Source organism: Ornithodoros turicata, chromosome 1 (assembly GCF_037126465.1).
Source record: "Ornithodoros turicata isolate Travis chromosome 1, ASM3712646v1, whole genome shotgun sequence".
In the NCBI taxonomy this organism is placed as follows: Eukaryota; Metazoa; Arthropoda; class Arachnida; order Ixodida; family Argasidae; genus Ornithodoros; species Ornithodoros turicata.
Window position 1 is genome coordinate 185,644,867 of NC_088201.1, and position 15,269 is coordinate 185,660,135.

At 42.6% G+C, this 15,269-nt stretch overlaps 1 protein-coding gene across 1 annotated transcript in view; it reads right to left on the bottom strand.

The window, feature by feature from the left end:
* Positions 1-12,776, bottom strand: part of LOC135374011 (uncharacterized) — a 135,803-nt gene extending 123,027 nt beyond the window's left edge. Inside the window, exons 1-3 of the mRNA XM_064607032.1 lie at positions 12,678-12,776; positions 10,447-10,591; positions 66-199 (exon numbers count right to left, since the gene is read on the bottom strand). Of these exons, the coding sequence (XP_064463102.1) occupies positions 66-199; positions 10,447-10,591; positions 12,678-12,720 (322 nt within the window). The 5' untranslated portion in view covers positions 12,721-12,776. The remainder of the gene's footprint in view (positions 1-65; positions 200-10,446; positions 10,592-12,677) is intronic.
* Positions 12,777-15,269: the final 2,493 nt, after the last annotated feature.

The following is a 15,269-nucleotide window of genomic DNA, read 5'->3' on the forward strand; positions in this document are numbered from 1 at the left end:
CATCATGAAGGCGGTATATGAAGGTCACATTATGCGCCCAGCAATCTGGCTACCGATGTACTCACAGTTGAAGTTCAATGATGCACATTCCGCCACTATTTGCTTGCTCCTCATTTCCTTAAAATGTGTAAAGATCAGTTGATCGCATCGTTTTTCTCTGAGTCGTAAGGGAACACAGTCCTTGCCGTAAGTCAACATGCTGGAAAAGATAGTATAAAAACGAATTCAGTTATTTGGTGACGGTTGTAGTGCCGCGGAACCATAAATCTTGCAGGTAAGAAATACACAGTACGCATACAACACAACTGCACCGTGTTTCACCAATCCACCTAAATGCAAACATATGTAAAACCCCACTACTTAGTCATACACTGCACATCGGTACGGTGAAAAGTAATGAAGATATACCAACCAAATTCATTATGCCGACCTGATTTAACATCCAGTTCAGTAACAGTAACATCCAGTAAGATCCAGTAACAGTAATATCCAGTCCAGTTTAACGACCTGTCCAGTACTGGCATGGCGACGTTTGAGTTACAAACATATGCTATACGTGCAGCCAAAGAGCTCCGGCTATTTTTTTCCTTGATTTAACATCAGTATTTTAACACTGTTAAAAGGACAAGAGGCCTAACAAGGGGCATCGCGCTGTACAGCTTTTTGTGGTATATTTCAAAAAAGAAGACACAAAGATTAGAAGAAGACGATTGTTCTAGAAACGCCACTGATGTCGATTGTAAAAGGCTGGATCGCGGATAGGGAGCGCGAGCGTGAAGAAACCGGCCGCCATTTTACTGTACCCACAACAGCCGCCGCAGCGATCATGGCAACTTGTTGAAATTACGGTCGTACCAACCGTACTGGCAAGGATACATGGCCTAAATTTATACAAGCGAGTCATTATGTATCACGGAATAAATAGGTGTTCATTCTGTATATTTAGTTGGCAATCATGAAGTTTTCTTTTTTTTTTTTTTGCACAAAACGAGCACTGGATGCAGGTTGGTTGATCGCTCTTCCGGGGTTTTATCGAACACACTTGTATTTTACCCGGCGGCAAATGCATTTTGAGTTCATAATACGCTTGTGAGAACGTGTGACACTACACTGGTAGTGTTGTCATCAATATATGTGCGAACACTCGAGCGCTCTTCTGCATGCATTGCTAGCATGGTACACGGTGCTCTCTACGGAAGCAAGTGCACATTCATTTCTTTGAATTACCTTCGCGCACAGGTTCGGTATTACGTCATAATGAGACCAAGGTAATCACCCTTTTTCATGTATTGGTATTGTTTTGTGTCTTGGTTTGATTTGTGGCAAAGAAGTCTACGTAACGGTGGTGTGGCACGACTTGAATACCGCCTTTGTGTCTGCGCTATATCGTCAGGTTGTTGCGATAATAATTTGTAGCGTGTCGTGCTGTTTGTAGCAGTTTGTAAGGCAAAAGTGGTCTCTCAATACAGATTTCCTCATGGGACTACCCAGAGGATCGTCTATGAAGGGTAATGAGACTGAATGTACAGGTAAGAATCATGTTCCTCATCCACGGGTTTCTAGTTTACAGGAAGGAACCACCTCAGTGCACGCACTGTGGTTAGCCTCTCTCAATTTTGTACACTTTCTTATCACGTCAGAAATGTTCACGTCAGAAACACACCTTATACACCTTGGGCTCCTTCACCCAGCAATATAATAATTATAATCCTTTTTAGAAGACTTAACCATATTCTTTTTAGAGTAGTTTTTAGAAGATACAGGGATTGTAAACCCTGTTTTAAACTGACGTTTTAACATTTGTCCAATGCATTTCTTAAACAACATACTCATTTTTAACTAGTTGCATCCAAACCAATGTTCTGATGTATTATGACCTTTGTTGCCGATGCACCATAAAAATACATGTTGCTTCACAGCTGCCTCGATATACTGAAGAAATGCGTGCAGAACCTGCGTAGTGCCCACGAGCTTTGATTACCACAGCACCTCCAGAAAGTAAAAGCATGTGTGTCACATGGGATTTTTAAATGTATTCACAGTATATAATACCTTGTATTAACTGTTATAGATCTAAGCCGCCTCTACAGTGCACTCTCAGAAATTAAAACTTGTCAGGGAACTGTGATAATTGTTTCAGTTAATAGGCATGCACATATATGCCATCAGAAGAAAATTATTTCTTGAGAATGCGCTTCTCTGGCTACTGGTGTTGTTTACATCTACTGTTGATCACATTCATTTATCACATATTATACTCTTATATATTATTATTATTATATATTACTATATTATCACATATTTGATAACATTAAATTTAAAATTCAGCATATATGAGAAAATATCAGGAGGGAAGTTGCTATTCATTGCTCACTGCAATCTAAAATTGAGTGCTACAAATTTAGAGAGTGTACCTCTCCATTGTCATTCCTAAAATATATATTGTCATTGTAGCAACGTCACAAAACAATAAATGTAGTCTTTTGCGACCTCCCCGCACGTTCATTGTATCTTGAAACACAAGTGCAAGAAATAAATGTTGAAGTTGAATAAACTTGATGTTGTATAAACTTGATGTAAAATGTTGAATAATATAATGTATGATATAAAATGTTGAATAAACTTGAACTTGTATACTCTTTACTCATCATCAGTGATCTTTACAAAAGCATATCGTGTTAGACCTCTTTGTTTACGTTTCACAGACGGGGTACACGAGGGCCAAAATGACAAAATCACAACTGTTTCAAGCTCCAAATCGTCCTGTTGCAATTTGCAGACCATACGTGTGTAGTGCAGTGTAGGGCCCTTGCACATGAAAATGTAAGATGGGAGTCACAGTTAATGCAAAGTGGTTCCTATGAGAGGCTTCGATATTGAACAAAACTGTGCAAACTGCGGAAGGTGCTATCGAAGATCTTCAGAAAGTGTGTCTGGTCTCACAACGGTGTTACGACGCTCCCTTTTAGATGACGATGATACTGATTGGAGTTTCAGATGTGCAGCTGCATTTTTCGAACGTGCTCCACATAACAAGCATGACGTAGTCAGCACTGGATAACAGGCCCCCGTCCCTAAGCAGCTTTGCTCAATCTCCAGTTGTATTCAACAAAAGCATGTGAGTACTCGAGAAGGACATTCAGTTTGGCACAACCGCGCCTGCAAATAATCAGGACAAACAAACAAACAAACATAGAAGGGCTGTACTTCTGAGATAAGATAAGTCCTGTGTCTCATGGAGGTGTTACCACTTTTAAGTAACTTAATTGATTAAGCTTACATCACTACCTGATTAACTGTCCTAACGAGCGTGATCTAATTGCGTGAAGTAATTATTTTACCTACTTCGGTGTGTCCATATTTGCGAGGCAAAGCACCGCTGTCGTTCACTAAAAGACACTCTGCGGCGATGCTTGATATAAACCATACTAAACCCATCCACGGCTAAAACGGCTGTGATTCTACAGAGCGATCTCTTTCTGCCATGCGAGTACATCTTTTCCCGGACAGTTCTTTGTGGTACAATTTTTGTCCAGAACGCAGAACTTGATATTACATACATGGTTGTTGTTAACCTCACATCGTTTCTTGTTGAAATATTGGTTGGGAAACGAGCTGTAGTACAATCCCCAGCGCTGCACTGCAGGGACGGTCTAGTTTCAGAATGCAAAACATAACGTAATTAACAATCGAACGGCAGGACACCCGTGAAACACTGGTAGGATAAATCAGTATACTGGCACCTTACAACATTGTGTGATGACAAACAACGATCAACGCCTGCAGCGCAATAAATATTCACAATCTCCGTTGCCTCCCATTGTTTGTTATGGGCACACACTGCGCTTTAGGGCCTCCCAACATGGCGGCCAGAAACGCACTATTTTAGAGACGCGCGAGAGCTGCTTGATGTGCTAATTCAATTCAACTTATTCTAACTGATCCACTTTGCATTACGTTACAAAAATAATGATGCATGAAATTGGGAGAGAGAAAACCTGATCCCAGCGGAAGCAGGACGCCATAAGCCATGTATTTGTCATCTCTTTCTGCGATGTCCGAGTGGGTTGGATTTGGAACCTCCTTTCGTCGGATTGACAACGATTGCGTCGTAGTCGTTGCGAAGAAGTCGTAGCGCGTTATGGTCAGGTGCTTCGTTTTTTTCTTCTTCTTTTTTTCGAAGAGATAGTTCGTGAATATCGCTGTCAATTATCACAAATTTGAGTGAATTTGGCACGTTTTTCATATTGGTGGGGTAAGACAGTGACCTTTACTTGGCAATATTCCGAGTTCTGTTCGCAAATGTTTATATAATTAGACTTGCGATGCATGACATTCACATTAGGAAGGTTGCAAAACCAAGTAAGAACAAGTGCCGTTGACCGTATGATTCGTGGCGTAGTTTTTTCATTATAATCCAATTATGCCTTGTATTTGCTTCCGTACGTGGACGATGGGGGATCACTCTGGTTTACACTTCGCAAAATAAACTTCGAGAATAAACTCCTCGAAATAAATCACGAAAAAATCCACGGTGTAAAGATAAAGCCGTAAAAATCAACTGTTGCGATACAAACGCTTCAGATTCAAACTTTCAAAATAAATCGTCTCTGATTGGTCCACAGGCACGACAGCCTCAGAGCAGCGAAGGCTTTTGGCTCACGCGTCTCAAAAAATAGTTCCCCGCAGGGTGAGGCTTTTTGCGGTGGGCTGGGAACGGGAGTACCGAGTCTGGCCGAATCGTTTGCTGTATTCCCCGCCGGCTATCAGGATTCTGTTGACACTGCAGTTAATGATTTGTTCTGATGCTCCCCTGTCAAATTTGAGTATGTCGAAGTCTGAATTCGTGTCGTGTCCAAATGAGTTCCCGGTGTTCGTTCCAGCTATGGTGGACATCTGCTATATTATGAACATTGTCGCGAACATCGCCATTCTCCTGCAGCTGCCTTAGTTGTGAAGTCGTAGAGTTGAAAAGTGACGATCGACGAAAAAGCCCGATTCCGATACCGTGTGGATGTGTTGTGTTTGTCCGTCTGTATGTGTTTGTGTGTGTTCCAGCCTCAGAACCGTTGAATCGTGAAATCGGAACCTGCCTCCTTGTGAGCCTGCGTTCTGATAAACTCAGGGAACACGTACTGGACAGACTCTCGAAATGCATTTCTGCAAATAAGCTGCATATGAATATGAAGAAATTGTTTGTTTGTTTGCAAGAAAAAAATATTTTCTCTCGGATGAATAACTTGAGTCAGCAGAAGTGCCCTAATTTTTTGTAACCGGCATAGGGTAGCCTCAAAGTGTAACGAAATAAGATTCTAATTTCAGGAACATCCACATTGATTCGCGCACCTTCCTAGACAATGATTTGCCATGCAAAAGCTGCAAAAGATGTATCTAGACATAATACTTCAAGCACTTTGTTTTCACTGGTTTTTGAATGCCATTTTCTTAAATACCGTGAAATTTTCTCACAGAAATTTTTGCGTCTTTTTTATTCACGTGGATATACAGTGCAAATTCTGGTTATCAAAAGTCGGAACTCAAGAAGACCAAGCGCAATAAGTAACGGAAATCAGAAGTGCGAGAAGTGAATGGCACCCTCTGTTGTATTTCTTTGCCTTCCTTTCTCTCCTATGATCTTCACATTCAGAAATCCCGAAGTATGTTTCTTAGCAGGTCACTCTTTATGCCAAGCACCCACGCCAAGAAGAGGTCTAAAATTTACGGTACCAGCTACTTCATTGTATGGTGCCCTTGCACCTATTTTTGCAGCTTAAAAATATTGTGCTGAAATATGAAATCGTTGCAAAAACTTGCATCCTGCGCGACATTACATTAAATGTGCTGCTTGCAGTTCTGCAGCGTTGTTTCTTCCTCACGTTCAAGTGAAAAGTTAAGAAGAACGTTCCGAGACTTACTCTCACACAACCATTATTTCGGGGCCATGTCCTCGCACTAAATGGTCACGAGTATACTTTTGAAAACTGTAGCGGCACATAGGGAAACCGACGTTGCATTTGTACCAACCTTCTATTTCCAATAACTAAACTAGACCTAATTAGTATATCCACTTGGGTGTAGAACATGTTGTCATCTCTGCAAAAATATGATTTCTCTAAGAATAAAAAAAATCAGTCCATGGACACGTTATATCCACCGCACCTACTAGAAATTAACCAGTGCTTGCTGAAAATATACTGGTATTTGTGTCTTATGTGATGTATGATGCATTTTCTTTTTGAGCAGCTATCCCAGTGTGAGAGCCCCTAAGCCAGACTAGCTAATTCGTCATCTTTGTTCTCCATGCGGTCACATATATGTTACGCTACAAGGATGCTAGCTGGTACCACAGTACCAAACAGGTGAATTAACATGAACACAATCACATAGCAGAGTGAATAACAACCACCATAATTGACTTAGTTTGCTTGGTCGATGGCAACTGAAGGTGGCATATTTCTTTCCTCAGATTTTTTGTTTATTGGTTTGTTCCAGCTAAAAACAGGAGCCATACACTGAGCAGCAGGGCATAATAAAACCCTCCATAAGCTTCACTTTGCCTCTTTGAAATTGGCTTTGCGCCATTAAAAATCCTAATCATAATCATCATCATCTCTTTGGCTTTGGCAAGCGTGGCTTTGCCTCCACAAGCATGACTTTGACATAATTCCTTTGTGCCGTGATAAAGGGTACTATGACTATTCGCAGTACCATTTAAAACGTGGGCGCCTATAGCGCTAGATTGCAGCCCCGTATTATGTGCAGATATTCTGATACCTGCAGAGCTGTAAGCTGTTCTTCCGGGTGAAAGAAAGCTTGAAGACTGCATACGTTGTGGCTCACTGCCAAAGAGATACGGTTGGAGAAGAAATTACTGGACATAAAGCACAGTGAGGCATGCTCCACCCAGACCACAAGGAGGTTCAATTAATTTGAGTCACCTTCTGTTAATGCAGCAAAAACACCTATTTCCACTGAAAGAAAGACTGTGGGCTTTTTTTCTGTTGTGGTTGAAGGGCACACGAGATCATAATGAATTGTTTCCAAAAGCTGTTACGCTGCATTCTGACATGATCTGAGCCAATATGGTCAGCTGATGCTATAAGATCTACAGAAAGCACATGCCAGCAGATTCTGAACATGCCATAGGAGAGGGTATGCCCTTGAAATGATGAGATTTGTTCACTTTCCAGATGACTTCAGGTATGTGAAAACAATCATAAATGTTAACAAAGCTGTTATGAAGCAGTGACTGCAATTAATCTGCAGAACTGGGCAGAACAGTTGAATGCAGAATTTGTTCAAAGGGTTCTATAGCGACATACAGATGGGGTATGAATGAGCTGACGAAACATTTTTCTTGCGTAAGAACAAATACACCTGTAGGTTCTGACAATGGAAAAGCAGAGCTTCGATTTTCGCAGGAGAGAGGCATCTTTTTATATTTTTTTTTTTGCTTCCTAGATGGCCTCAACTGACGAACAAGCTGCAGCACATTATGGAGACAATTTTTTTATGTTTTTTAAAGAAAAATAAACCTGTAGATTTTCAATATGTTGCAGGAGAGGACTAGTTATACAAATAAGGGAAGATTTCTTTTAGACGATCTATATGTGAATATACTACCTGAAAAAAAGTAGATTTTTGCAGTAGATTTTGCTTGATATTCTCAAACACATGGTTAAACAATGAATATAGATCAGCTTGATATTTTGATGTGAAGCTAATCACAAACAATCAGCTACAAGCATAAATAATCTGGGGCTCGTTCAAGAATACTAATTTGTCAGAAATTTATTGCAAACTTGACCCCAAATGTGCTCCGTTCTTGAGTTCTCACCACATCACCAGATTTATTATCATTCTACATACCCTTTGGGATGGCAGACCCGTGCTTCCCCTCTAACACCACGCAAGGAAAGCGCATAAATTATGTATATGTAGATGTCAGAAGGAAGCTCGTAAGGGACAACTTCATATTTCGGCACAGTTTAATGCGCCGCATTGTTCAGGAAAACATAATGATGATTTACATTCGATATACGCATCGTCTAAAAAATGCACACAATTTTTTTCAGTGATATTTAAGAGAGTCAAGCTACATCTCTGGCTGGTTTTGGCTGGAATAACTATTTTGAGATGGACAGGGAGTTTCATTGCCTGGGGCGATACTCAACACCATAGCTGCTTGTGGTGTGAGGAAGGAAATAATGTCCCATAGAGTCCGAAATTGCCAAAAGAGCTTTGAGAGCAGGCATCCATGGGCTCGATTTAGCCATAAGCCAAGCAATTTTATCTGAAAATGGCAGTTTAGAAAGCTTGGTAGTGTCGACAGTGACACAGAATATACTCTGGGTCTTCTAGAGCACTGCAGTGACAGTATCTGAGAGAGTCAACTTGCCTCAGATGGTAATGACACTGATCTGTAAATGCCCCATTGAGTCACAGTCCATGAGTCACAGAGCACCATCTTGGCGAGAAGTGCTTTGTGGCATCCAAAAACCAAGCTCTGGGTCAACATTGCTCAGTATAGACGGGAGGAAAATGTCAGTTATCCATTGACAGGAAGACTATTTATACAATCCATTGATGTGTTGGTGAATGGCATCTGCTGTCTACATGACCACTAACAGTCCTTTGCTATCTTTCACTGTGATTTAATTAAACACCTCCCTCACGTTTTACCTTGCTGAACCACTTTTCGCGGCTCTTATCAAACATAACATTAGTGGTTCTTCGTAGGCTGAGGCCGAGGAAAGCAAGAGACGTTTACACGATGTTTACGTGATTACCGTCGTGACAAATGGTCGACACAGCAGTTTTGCGGTACGTTTTATATATTGCTCATCCTGGACATTTTTCCCTTCCCGATTTCCTGTCCAAAACAGCTAAGACTGCATCAATGTCACTTCACCCATGAATTATTTCATCAGTTGCACGCGCGTGTTAGTACACCAAGTCGTTACACGTCTGAAGAATAAATACCTGACGAAACCGGCAGAAGAAACATATGCTTTATTAGAGCTTGCAGTGATTATCCTTTTTATGCAGCACATCCCGCAACACCATACGGCCCCGTCGTTACTCCATTTTCTCAAATAGCCTCGTCCTCAATGGTAGCCGAACGGCCGAACCGCTGAAGCGTTGTTTTCCTAGTATTCAATCGCGTAGTTATTTACGCCTGTAACTTAAATTAATGAATAATTGAGAGATACATGCTGAATACGACACAGAATTGCATAAAGACTCGTTATTCTGGAGTGTGACCCTCTTAAACGCTGATTTTCTCACGGTAAACGATGCTTAACACTGGACTGCATAGACCCATTGTGATTTATTTTGACAGCTTGGATTTGAAAGTATTGGAATTTGAAGGGTGGATTTCTTAGTGTGGATTTCGAAAGTTTTATTATTAAGAGTGGGTAACAGGGTACACCCGACGATGGAACAACAATTTTTGGCCAGGTTTGAAGCCGATTTAAAGGGTACTATGCTTATAACATGAATATGCATCAAAACGTATGCTTTGGGCGTGACGGCACATTTTATATGAAAACGCACGAATAGTGAATACTTTTCGATAATTCGATATAGCCAGGCGCAGGAGCACCAGCTTATCCAAAGCCTTGCTCTGTTGTCACATTGACGTGGAATGTTTTGCTTTCAGTCTTTTATATCGCTCGGAATCTAATATTTTAGTTACTTCAGTATTGTTCACAAGAAAAGAATGCGCTACCGCTACAACGAGTGAACCCGAAGCCTGCGTTTCTTGCGTCTGGGATGTTGATTTCGCAAATGCTCAGATGGAGGATCGGAAACGTTCACTACAAACAATAGCTCGACTTCGCTGTCGTTCGCCAGCTTGTCGAACACGGTCTCAGAAGCGTAAGCTCTCGCTGTGGAGAGCCGCGAGCGGAGGCAGTACAGCTGGGATGGCATGCAAACTCGCGGCAAGCGGCAGTCGGTTACGCACACCCCTACCGCATGTGGGTACTCAAGACGATGTGGGAACTCGACGTTGACGACGCTGTCAACGTAGTGCAGACTGCGTGGGTGGTCGAAAGAAAAGAGCGTGATACAATCTCTGTTGACCACCTGACTGGCCGATGACGCGCGGCATGCCGCTAAAAATCACGTGGTCGAGGTAAAGCGGGACGCGGAGGCGGCTTCTTCCGCACTGCGGCAAGAATGTCCCACTCCGCATACGCGCTACCGTGTTCTTTTGGCGCGTGTTGGTACGCGGCCGTATTGCAACAGTGCCTGCGGGGACTTGCTTGTATTGCTCTCCGCCGCGGCCAAGCCGTTTCGCCCTCATCCGTTTCACGGTCGTTTTCCGCACTGCAGAGCGGATCAAGCGATTAGCAGTACAGCTCTGAAAAATAACAGCTCCCACCGTAAAACGCACGGGGCTGCTTCGGAGACCTTGTTTCAATGGGAGATAACACTTACCAGCATCTTGTCGTATCGGAAACCAAATCTGCGTGTTTTCCAGTAGTCAGTCCGTATTGCTGTCTGTACTTTGCATTACATTCAGCGTCAGCTTCAGAAATTATCTGCGCCATGTTTTCTTTCTCGCACTGTGGCGCAATGAGGTCTGGAAATATTGTAACCGGGTATATTCGTACGCTTCGAAATAGAAAGCAGTACTCTGCATTTGCCTACAAAATATTTTTTTGCTTCTCGTGTTGCGCACACTCATCAGCAGTAGAGATGCAGTGCCATGCCCAGAATGCTTTAATTGTCTAAGGTTCGTTTACCTTTCATATTGCGGAAAAGTAGCAAGTCCACTGCATTGCCCTCTAGTACATTTTGAACAATCACGATTCTATGGCATTGACTTCTTAAATCAGATTGGATTAGTTTAATGCACTTTTGGAACCGTTCCGTTCATGTTACGGAAAGAGTGATATGTGAATGGGCTGTACATCTAAACGACCTGAAATCTATAAACGACCTTCGCGCTAGACCTATAAACAATTACAAAGAACGATAAGAGAAGGAAGTCACGGAAAGGTTAGCCAGCTGTAGGACTCAAACCCGAATTCCTTTTCAGTGATTTCCTTCTTTCATCATTAATTTCTTAGGCACTTGATGCTTTGCGCGTATTTGTCCTTTCTATGTGTTACAGCGTCATAACATCAATTCCCATCATGTTCATTAAAAATAACATTGCGTTGTTTTGTTGTGTGTTTGTGCTTCCATGTCGAATTTTGTGCTGAATTTTGTGACACGGACTGTGCGCATATATTCCAGACATACAGAATGCAGATTGTGGCTCTGACTCAGAATCTGAATGAGACGCATAACAGCCTCATGTAGTTGCTTGTGAGGCGATTCATGTACAATCAAAACGCAGAAGCAGTCAGTCTTTTGTCGCATTCTGAACGGGCTTGACCCAGTCAGTGGACTCCTGAGGCGCAAAATTTAAGAAAGAAAGAAACAAACAACTATTGTCGGTGGATTCAACAGATCCGATTCGCAGTTTAGGCCACTCGGATTCGGATTCCCGAATCAAAAATCACTCCGTAGGACTCAATGATTCGGTTATCCCATCTCTAGAAATTACTATTAAAACCCTAAGACACACATTCACACAACATGTGCGGGTGTAATCCTGAAGCGCAAAACAGCTTTGCAATCACGTGGGTGAGAAACCCCGTTCTCCTCGGCTGCATCGTCGGCAACGTCATGTGTCTCGCCAATGCTGAGGGGAGCGCCTTCTTTTTTCTGTCTTTACTTTTTTAGTTCGCCCTGCCCGTTTACGGTGTCTAATAGTCGATCTCCGAAGCAGATGCTCCATGACTGCAGGTGAGGTACGTGTACACAAGTCAAGCTGGAATTGTGGCACGCTTGACTCGTATTTGGTTTGAGACATTCAGCAGGTCTGCAAGCACGTCGAAATTATCCGGTAACTGAGTTCTAAATTTTGTCAAACCTTGAGAATGTGTTGAGGGAAGATTGCAGAATCAACGAAAATATTTGCTGCTTATTCATTGGCGAGAAACAGTTTAAACAACGTTGATTCAGCGTCATAATTATACATTCAACTTTGCTCAACATTAGGCAACGTTGATTCTACCTTCAGCCAACACTTGGTGGGCAAGGAAACGAAACAACAATGGAGATGAGGACTCAATGAACGTCCACTGTGGGCTTATTGGGGCTTTCTTCAAGACGATCTGCCAATCTTACTGAGGAGGTAACGACGATAGGGCGCACGAACTGATGCCAAAACCGCCTAGTGCCCCCGCCCGATGAAATTGAACGAACCTGGCCTAGTCTTACCCACTAACGCTTTTATATCTCTAACAGGGTGGTAGCTTCAACATCCATTAGACTTAGCAAGGCTGTCTCAAGTGAATCATATGGTGCTACACAGACGTACACGAAACGGTTCTATTCTAACGATCTACGCAGATTCACGTTGCCCGGATGCACTTAGTACGCGCTAAGAATTCACACAACACAGGGTTTCTGCACTATAGCGCCAGTTGGTACACGGAATGCAGACTTCATCATCAGGAAGTAAACGCGTTATTTTCATCTCATGAGGGGACAACCTCACACAGGAGGAACCCTTCTATGTAAGAGGAACATTTCGCGACTGCAGATGAAGGTGAAGATGCAACACCAGTACATTAAAAAAATTATGGATATTGAAAAGCTTTCATAGAACTCACCGAAGAAGCAGAGTGATACGAGAGCGAGGATGACTTGCTTCATTTTAAAAGAACTGCCTTTGTCGAGCGCCCACGTAACAGGTGTAGTGTACTGTTCAGTCAGCGTATGCAATGTTCCACACGCGCTCGTGCCGACAATCATAATAATAATGATAATGATGATTGGATTTCTATGGCACATGAGCAACTAAGACTATAGTGTGCCAACTATTTAGTGTTATTCATAGGCATTTTATTCACAATGCACCACAATCATAATATCTGCTATGTGATTTTGCAGAGGAAAAGTTGCACGATCTGAAACAACGCCTTTGGAAAACACTGTACAGTGTGGTGGTGGTGGTGGTGGTGGTGGTGGTGATGATAGGGCTTCACCGTACAGTGTCCTATCCCTTCAGACAGTATCCTAACCTCTCATATCCTATGCGATACGAGGTTTTGTGAGGTGCACCCGTCGTTCCATACCTCGCTTCAAGTACATGGCTTCGTTGTTTGTGGAGGACACTTCCCTCAACACGACGTCTCCATCCGAGCTGTGCTCTATACGGCATCCGAGCTCGCAGCTGTAAAAGTGTAACACGGCAAAGACACACACACAAACACACACACAGACAAGACACACGGCAAAGTCGTGCGCGCTTACAACAGGGCTGAGAGATCAGATAGGATTTTGCTTCCAAGTTTTCCGAAGAAGGCCAGAGAAACACTTCTGGGTCCCCTTCTTACCTGATGTGAGCTCATGGCCCATCTCCACCTGTGCCGATGGGGCAAGACGGACAATGGTCTCGGTGTGGACGTTTCGTATTCCGGTGACCTTCTCGTTGCAAACGCGGGCGAACATACATAATACAAGCCGTCACAGAGAATGCTTAATTTGAGTCACATTTGAGTAGGGTTGACTAGACGTCTCTTTTCTTGTTTAAATTTATTTTTGTTCTATGTATTCCTGATCTCAGCTAATTTATTTCTGGCATGGTGACGAGGAAAAAGGGCTGGCCTGAAACAAAAATTATCGTTCCAGACACTTTGTATGAAAAAGGCCCATGCAGGATATAGACGAGAAGCGGAGCAGGTATTGACTATTGACTACATTTAGCCTGTTTAGCTGTTTGGTGCAGATTGGCTGTACAGTAGACGAAGAAAGTATAGGAAGTCACTGAAACGTTAGCCAGCTACGGGGCCAGCTGCCAGCTTCGGCGTTGCGGCCTCAGAAAACCAATTTCCATCGCGATTGTCTATAGACGTTCGTACGTTCAATAGAAGGGCTATAGACAATTTGTCTTTTGGGAGTTGATGTGCAAAGAATGAAGCGTCAAAATGCAATGTTAAAACATTTTAATTTTTAACTTTAAAAGCATTAAAAGTTTATAATGTTGAATTTTTGGCAAATTCTGTCATCCCAAGCCATCTTCAGTCGGACTGCGTGTGATGGCAATTGATGTTCTGAGGCTCAAACATATAGAAGGGACAAATACATACAAAGCCTCAAGTGCCTAAGAAATTCATGATGAAAGAAGGAAGTCACTGAAAAGGTTGGCAAGCTGTAGGATTGGAACACGCATTTTCTGGATTACCGGTCTGTACATTATTGTCTTTTTGATGCCCAGGAGTCTATCTGCAACAATCCCATATTATTTATTTTTGATGATGAACTATGTGGCTGATTCCAGGCACAAAAAAAGGCGTGGGGGAGGGGGGGGGCTTCCGAGGAGGAGTTCACGAATCATGCCACTCAAAGTTGGAAGGATGTTTTGGGAGTAATCTTCTTGAACTTGGGAAAAAGTCACATCCGATATGAGCACACGGAGTTTCAACGTTTACCCGCCCAAAGAACTGCCCTCTTTCAGACATGCGTACAGAAGAAGAAACGACTGAAGCTGTTCAATGACGTCAGATCCACGAAGGACATACCCCAGGCAGCGCTCCAATATTGGCCTAATTTGGACCAATGTGGGCTGCCAGGTTGGCCAATACAGGTCCCAAATGACCTGCCAATATTGGTACAACATGAAAAGTGCAACCAGGCACCCTATTGGACCAATAATGGCTGCCTATATTGGCCAAGCCCATATTGCGTGAGTTTTTCCGTGATAATGCCAAAGATGAGTAGTAGTAAGAAAACATTAATTATCCGATGTAATATCCACCACTAACTGTGATAATATTTTTGCCATCTTTTTATTCTGCAGATATTTTGATTGAATCACGTTGCATCGTTTTAAAAAAACACTGCCTCGTCCCAAAAACAAAGAACAGGTGCCGTGGCCGTCTTGCTGGATGATCCTGGCAGTCAGAGGTACAACCAATGGCAAGTATCCGTCAGCCACCTTCATTGGGATCGCAAGTGTGTTGTTGCAGTGGGATTGTCAGATAAGTTGACTGGAACAATGTGTATCATCTGCTGGAACTTGTTGGATGTAACGACGAATTGAGTTGGGCATTTCACATGCTTAAACGTCCAATCTTGCCATGCTGCCTACGCATTTGGTACAAGTACCAATACGGGTACATCCCATTTTCTTCATTTTTATTCCATATGGGGCAATTTTTTCCATATTGGTTCAAACTTGGCAAAATGGGGCCCATACTGCC